The sequence below is a fragment of the Fundulus heteroclitus genome, chromosome 9, assembly GCF_011125445.2.
Source record: "Fundulus heteroclitus isolate FHET01 chromosome 9, MU-UCD_Fhet_4.1, whole genome shotgun sequence".
In the NCBI taxonomy this organism is placed as follows: Eukaryota; Metazoa; Chordata; class Actinopteri; order Cyprinodontiformes; family Fundulidae; genus Fundulus; species Fundulus heteroclitus.
This window is the reverse complement of record NC_046369.1, coordinates 17,419,219-17,427,286: the sequence shown is the minus strand read 5'-3', so window position 1 is coordinate 17,427,286 and position 8,068 is coordinate 17,419,219. Positions and strand designations below refer to the sequence as shown.

Below are 8,068 nucleotides of genomic sequence, written 5' to 3'. Positions count from 1 at the left end.
TTTACAACATATGATACATATTACAGTGGCAGCTGTAATATGGTGGGGCAGATGTAACATTACATTTCTCCATCTACTTCAATATATTAAATGGAATCAACAGTGAGACGACGAACGCAATTGAACAGTAATCATTTAATCTCCTTCTCAAAATGTCCAGTTTCACAGATAAAGTAAGTGAACCATTTTCAATTGTATAATGCTCCAGGCAGAAAAGAAGGGTATCAAATACAATAATCAACAACAACCAAAGGGTATGATCAGCTGAATCTATAAGAATCAACAGTGTGCAAGTCAGTGAAGTGACTGAGGTGACTGTAATATGATGAGTGAGCGGAGAGGGTGGACATTTCTTATTTGTACAGAAACGTCTGTGTCTTTCAGAGTGACACATTTATCAATGACTCTGGTGTTAAAATCAGGGATGTTAGGGAAGTTAGTTAGTTTTTTCTCTGTGGAGAGCATAGTCAGAGTGTTGAGGCGATCTCGTGCCATGGTGTTCCTAAGGAAAGTTTTTACCATCGTTAAAGTTGAGAAGCGCCTCTCTGAGTCAGCTGTTGTCGCTAGTGTGGTGATGAGATTGTTGAAAAGACTTACGGTCCCTTTAAATGTGTCTCGAAGGTTATTCTCCATCAAAACCTGAAAGAGAGTGAGAGCATCAGTGCAACTGTGGAACTCCTCATTGCTGTAGATCAGAGACAGCTCTGTTTTAAGTCTGGTCTTATCCAGTGAGGGATAGGCTTCCCCCGTGGTATCCAGTGCTGAATCTGGGAAAGTCTCGTTGTGTTGTAGCAATAAGTTTCCCTGCAACACAGTGGCACTGACCAAGTGCTTAGTGAGGGAAAAATCTCTCCTTGGCATGGTAAATAATGGTATCACATACCTATTATATAATATATATATTAAAAAGAGGTAAGAATAAGGTTTTGACTTTATTTTTTTTATCTTATTTTAAAGAACAAGCTACAATTCCTCTATACTCTTCTGAACAGTTATAATGCCTCAGTGAGTCAATATGGATTACTCTATATATTCATATTATAACAGGTCAATGTTTTAAAAAGAGGATGACTTGTTCTATCTTTTCTGTCTTTGACTTCATAGATGTACCTTCATTTTGTATAATGAGGCGAGTCAGCTCAGGTGTTCAGGATTACTACAGACTTGTGGAAATATACATGTATGTCCATCTAAAAATGTTATGCTGACCACATGTGAAATGCTGGATTTTTCCATTCCTGATGGTATTAAATGTACAGTGATTTTGCAGACGCATAGTGATCTGGAACATAATATGCACAAGTACATTTATAAATGTGTGTAAAATAAATGTATGTAAATTAAATGAAAATAAATTATAAAATATTAAAAATATTTTGTATATAATATAATCTGTTGTTTGCTGAAGTTGGTAATATCCAACATACATCAAACTGATCAATTTATAAATCAATTTAAATTAAGAAAAACTGTAAAAGTAGTTACATATTCTCATATTTTTATAAACTCTAAACATATATTATATTTTGAATTATATAAAACATGTAATGAAACATGTAAATAAGTGAAAGTACATGTATCTTTAAGAGATTTCTTGTTTTGAATGTTTTCTATGAGGATAGTTCTTTACATATTAACATCTTGATATAAATACTTTTACTGAAAAGTTTATTTTTTTATTTTTGCAATTTTTTAAATCTTGTTATGTTGTTATTTTACTAGTCTGACATGCTGGAGACCAGATTACAATGAATGTGGAACCTGAACAAAAATGTAGAATATCTTCCCTGGTTTAGGGGGCACTTAGAAAAAAAATCTACAGGGGGTAGAATGTTTTTTTTAAAAAGGTTGAGAACCACTACACTAGGTGGCAGGTGGCTGAACAGGTCCCCTGTGCTGCTGACCCTCAACAAGTGAAGGAACAGCCTTGCTGATGATACATCAACAATATGTAAGCTTCAAAAATAATAACTGGAAATTGGGTTAATATTAGATACATATGTCCCAATAATGTATTAAATTATCAGTCACTATATGAAGCCTTTTTAAATAAACCTAAACATTATAAATGAACTGCTTTATTTATATAATAAAAAAATGAAAGACCACAGTGGGTTTATTCAAAGATAATGAACACTTGTATAACATTGTGTACAGATGCATAGCTTACCTGGTAGCCTGCATGGTGCTGATGAATCTCAGGATGCTTCCTGAGATGTGAATAGAATCTATGCTTCTTTTGCTGCAGTCGGTTATACAGCATGTCCACATCTGGCATTATTTTGAGAAAGAGGGCCAGGAACAAACAAAAAGCATCATCTTCCAGCATTCTCACATAGCTGCCAGCCTCTCTCTTCGTAAATTGAGCTCTGTCCTGGATGGTCTCAAAACACTTCACCAGGTCAGCCTTGTGTTCATACACTGTGTTGACAGGGCGACTGCTGAAGTTCCAGCGTGTCGCCGATGAACTTGGAAGGCGATGCGCCACCGTCTCATCAAGCACTGCGGTTCTCTCGCTTGGCTTGGAAAATAAGAACAAAATCCACCGATATCAGATAAAAAGTGACCGATCTGAGGGACGTGGGATGTTGCTTGTTGCATTACTGGGTTTAACCGGTGGGCATAACAGTGAACATAGTGAGCATTTCCATAGGTGTACTGGACCTTATGCTGAGCTCATCCAGTTGCACCCCTCATCACTGACGCCCTATCATAGGCCTGGGCTGTGAGCTTCTTTTCATGACCCTCGAGAAGGATGGTTCACAGCCTTTCCAATAAGGCACCGACAATTGAGTCTGCACTGGCATTGGAGAGCTTAACAAAGTAAAAAAAAAAAAAAAAAAAAAAAAAATGCTCCTTGACATAAGGGTTCTGTCATTGTAGCTTAGTACCAGGACTAACTGGCAGTGTGTAGAAATGTCAGTAGTTTCACCAGCTTGGATGGCTAAAAAGTCTTTCTTTTTGTTTTTGGTTTTTTCACTTCAGCCAAGACTTTTTTTTTCTCTCAGAACAGCCAGCATACAGTCAAGTAGTTCATTGTGCACCGTCTTTGAGGTGCCTCTAAAGAAGGTTGCATTTTCAAGGTGATCGTTCAAGTCCCGGTCAATGGATGCCATTAAGTCGGCTGAACCTTTGAAAATTCTCAGGTTTTCGGAAGCATCCCTTTCACCATGCCTGCGCAATGCCGGTTAAAAAGCACCACAACACTTAATACAGTCAATGAGTTAAGATAAAATATGACTTTTCAACCTCTTCACTGTGCCTTCTCCCTGCAACGCGGTGTCCATCATCCATCTGTACCACTATGCTAACCTTTCTGAGCACAGTTTGCGTGACACTGTTTTCCAAATGAACTCTTCATTGTTCATGCTTCTTAATGTGTCCGGAGCACTGATCTCTATTATACACTGGATTGCTGATTTGCCGGAAAAACTGAAGTCACTGGCCGCCATCTTGCTACTCCCTACTCTCACAGAATCCCATAGGATTTGGTTGCAACAACAAGCAGTTTTCAGGCTGTGTGAAAATGTTTCACAGGTAATTCTACAGTCAGTGGATGTACTAACACTATCAACTACTAGGAAATTATGTGCTGATATATTTTACATGTTATTCATATTAAATATATTAATATGTATATATAAATATGTGTATATGTATATATATGTATACATATATGTAAATATATGTTTATAAATAAATAACATGCAAAATATTTCAGCACATGACTTTCTCAGTGCTTAAATGTTTTAGTACATAACATAAAAGTATATGGCATTTGACATTTTAAAAGTCTTAAGCCCCCCCTGAACATGAGAAAATCCTCGTTATTCGATGCTGTAGCGCACATATTCCCTAGTTACTGGAGGAAAATAGGGAGTACCAATATGGCGGCAGGTGGCTTGAAAGCGACTAGTTCTAACAGTGGGCTATTAGCAATCCAGTGTATAATAGAGATCAGTGGTCCAGAGAGACGCTTCAAGTCAGTTTGTCCTGACTATTAAATCACATTTGGTACTTTTAAAAACAACGCAAGGAAAATAGTAAAGTACATTGTCTATTTCGCTGTCAGTCAACAATGACTTGCGCTCGAACCTAATCTTGCAAAAACTCCAGTTGTAAACTTTTTTTTCTCTCCTTGGTCAGCTGGTTGATGATAATGTCGGGCTCGTGGGGTCCCGGCTCCTTGACCTGGATTTTTTCCTCCACTAGGACGCGATTCTTGCTCACGGGTAGGTAATTAAGAATCTCAGCGAATTTGGTGGAAGCAGCACCTCGGCCGTTTACCTCGTCATTATCGCTCTGATTGACTGCGTCACACAAGAGTTGTTTTTTTTTTTTACATGCTGTTCAGAGCCCCCATGATAGAAACATACAAGTCTGTCTGTGGGAATTCACTGGTGAATGAATATCAGTACGTGGGAAATATCGTTTATATACATTTCACATTACATCATTACATATAGGCACATTTTAGTAGGTAAAACACACTCACATCAGTATATTAATTCAACTCAGTTTTATTTATACAGTGGCAATTCATGATGCATGTCATCTCTTGAAAAGTTAGTTTATTCAAGTTATGTTAGGGATTCAATGCAAAAAACAAAACCGAGTGTCAGTGTCAGTGGCAGCCGGTCCATAGGGGGCGCCACCCTCCCTGACAAAAGGCAAAGGCAAATTTATTTGTATAGCACATTTCAGTACAGGGACAATGCAAAGTTACCTGACTCCGCCAGATAGATTTGCTCCGCATATCCATCTGGAAACCTTCCGTTGAAGTAATTTTGGGAAGGGGCGAAAATACTGGTTAGCTGATTGGCCTATGTTGGTGATAGACGGGCCAAATGAACCAATCAGATTCGTCGTCGCTCGTAACAGAGCGACGACGAAAACACAACCACAAGCCAAGCTACTCTTGCTGCTGCAGGTAAAGGCTCGTTAGCTCAGCAGAGAAATACTCTGTAATTCCGATAAAACTTGCTCGATAGCCATGCTAACGCTAGTTTCATCGGCTGAAGCCGCCATGCTGTTAAGACTGAACTGACGCGCTTCCCGTTGCGTCACACCTCAACCCGCCTCAAAGCCAACGCTGATTGGACGTTCGTTTGGTGAACGGCTCCAAATTTTCTTCAACGGAGAGTAGCCAGACTGATCTGCGAGTGAAACCTTGAAACCTCGCGAGATCAGGATGGTCTCACGAGGCTAAATGCAAAGTGCTTTACATGATTAAAATACAGGACAAAAAACAGAATAAAAGTAAGTAGGAATAAAATGTAGAAACAAAATAGAACATAGAAAAATAGAAACTAAAAGCAAACATTAAGAACAGTTGGACTACAAAGTTGAACTAATTATGTTTCAGTAAAACAGCTTAACTAGAACAGTCGAAGGCAATCCTATCTATCTATCTATCTATCTATCTATCTATCTATCTATCTATCTATCTATCTATCTATCTATCTATCTATCTATCTATCTATCTATCTATCTATCTTTATTTTTTTTTCAAATGCACTGTCAGTTATATAATTCTAAAATTAAAGTTTTGCTTGTTGAATTGAATCACTAACTTAACATATAAACTAACTTTCCTTTTTTTTTATGACAAAAAATAAACTAACTTTCCAATACTTTACTTCCATTTAATATACTGACATGCACATGTGTGCTTAACTGATGCATTTGTCTTCATGTCTTTTGATAACTAATCTTTCATGGAGCCGCCAGTCTCGCAGCGCAAAGTTCGCTTATACCTAAGGCCGAGCACTGCCGAGAGTTGCGCGGTTTTCTAAAGGTTATCAGCGTTATTTGAGCACTGAACCCCCCCCTTAGGAAAAGTGTATTCCCATATCCCTGATCTAAGAAAAAAAAATGTCCAGAGTTTTCCTTCGGGATATACACTTGCCTAACCGTGAGTAGGCTCCATTTCCACAAATGCTCGTGCTCTTCATTTCCTTGCGGAGGGATAAATAGGGGGCGGTTCTCCAGTCGATATCTTTAATTGCTCCTGGGTTGTATCAATACCTACCGGTTTTACTGCTCCATCACGAGCCGCTGGGAACGGGTTGCCCGGGAAACGGCCGCATGGCAACAGGATCAGAGCCTGGGGGTTGTCTGCTTCTAGGTCTGCTCCCATTTTGCATCGCATTTCCTCACTAGATGGTGTGCGAGCCACTGGAGAGAAGACCGCTCCGCTCAGCGAGCTGCACATCCAGCCGAACAAACCTGGGAAACTACAAAACCACGGAGCGTTTCTTCACGGGGTTCCGAGGCGGAAAAGTGTGGAGTTAAATAAAGCCGTGTGTCGCGTTAAGTTTTGTTGTTCTTTTTTTTTAAGAAGAAGAAGAAGAATAAGAAGAAGCTTCTTTTTTTTTATTTTGTGGGGACAACAACAATACTTGGGAGAGGAAAAATAAATAAAAGCGACCTTAAAAAACAGCTGTGATGGACACAATGATTGCGGTTCAGGATGCTTGCGTCTCCGGTCAGTGGCTTACTGCGATCATTTTCAGCCTGTGCTGCTTTCTGCCGTCCTGTTTGCCCGCCGGACAAACTGTGGACTATTCTTCGGTGGAGAGTGTGGTGAGCAGACAAGGCGACACGGCTCTGCTGAGGTAAAACAAGCTAACACAACTTCACTTTCTCCCGCACCCCCTTACTCTCATCCCTTCCCGCAAAGTTAAACAGTCAAACCTCCCCTTCCTCAGCCCCTCGCTGCTGTCCTATAGACGCCGGTTTACTACTTTTATAGGCATTTGGTGCATGCGATATGCAAACAATAGTTTTCCCTCCATCCAGTAGCTGTTTTTTTTTTTTTTTTTTTTTCCTGGACGGGGGGGTCGTTTGTGCAGCGACCCCCTTATGCAGGACGCATGAACCAGTGCAAGTGGCTGCTGCTGCTGCTGGCAAAGTTTTCATGGACAGTTCCCCCTCTTTCCAACACGATCTTTGGCACATAGAATAAAAGTGGCTCAAGGAGGCGAGTTATTGTTTTTTTTTTTTTTTTTTTTTTTATCCCCTCGCCTGAATGACACAGTTCGCTTTGGGCTGACTGTCGCTTATATAATTTGATTACATTATGTTTCCACCGGTCTAAACGGGATGAGCGCTATAAAGGGGGACTAGATAGAAGAAGAAGAAAAAACAGAGCCTGGTTTGTTATTTCGGAGGAGCTGGCGGTGTCTCGGGTTTCGGATGAACGCACAGAGTGATGTCGCAGTTTGAAAACCCAGGGCAGGAAGAGTGTATGTGTGGCCGCTGCTGATCTGAATCGAGTTATGGCAATGACGCGCAATCTCTCCCTCCTCCTCCTCCTCCTCCTCATCCTCCCCTTCCCCCCCGTCCGTCAATCCCTCCATCCACCTCCCCTCCCCTTCCCTCCATCACGTAGGCTTCGGTGCCAGCTGCACAGGTAGCTGCTCATTAAGGCTGGAATTAACTGCTCTGGGTGTGGTTTTTGCTCCGGTGCACACGTTTTTTTTTGTTTTTTTGTTTTTTGCTGTCAAGCATCCACTCCAGATTGATAAATATAGTCAAACAATGAAAAAGAATTCCAAAGAGACTTTAATGTGTAAGATGCATATCATATTGTTCTATTTCCTGTCCTAACACTAATACAAATAAAATTAAAGTTAACCCAAAATGAAAATGATGCAAAAAATTTTTTTATCAGTATCAAGCTGATCACCTCGATAGAAATTCTGCAGATGTTGGCTCGGAGAGATTCTACGTGTGGCGCCGAATGCAGAACAGATAAATCGGCTCGACTTTTAGTCATTGTTGACTCATACTTGATTGTTGAAGTGCCGAGGTGCATCTGTGGCGCGGGCCGATCTGTGGCAGCGGCAGCAGCACTGTGTTGAGTATCGCGTTACAAGCAGAGTGAAAATGTACCCAGACCTACAAGAAAATTAAGTTTGAGGCAACAGAAGTTCTCCCCACGTTGCGGGTGGAAAAATACATACAGTTCACAAGATGTTACATAATAATGGGTTCATGGCAACTTGAAGAGATTTTAGCCCTGTCTTTCAATTCAGTTAAGTTTTTTTGGATAGCGCCGATTCAC

General features: G+C 40.2%; 1 protein-coding gene across 1 annotated transcript in view; it reads left to right on the top strand.

Moving 5' to 3' along the window:
• Positions 1 to 6,173: 6,173 nt before the first annotated feature.
• LOC105928627 (neuronal growth regulator 1) overlaps positions 6,174 to 8,068 on the top strand; it is a 252,113-nt gene continuing 250,218 nt past the window's right edge. Inside the window, exon 1 of the mRNA XM_036141664.1 lies at positions 6,174 to 6,617. Within this exon, the coding sequence (XP_035997557.1) occupies positions 6,448 to 6,617 (170 nt within the window). The 5' untranslated portion in view covers positions 6,174 to 6,447. The remainder of the gene's footprint in view (positions 6,618 to 8,068) is intronic.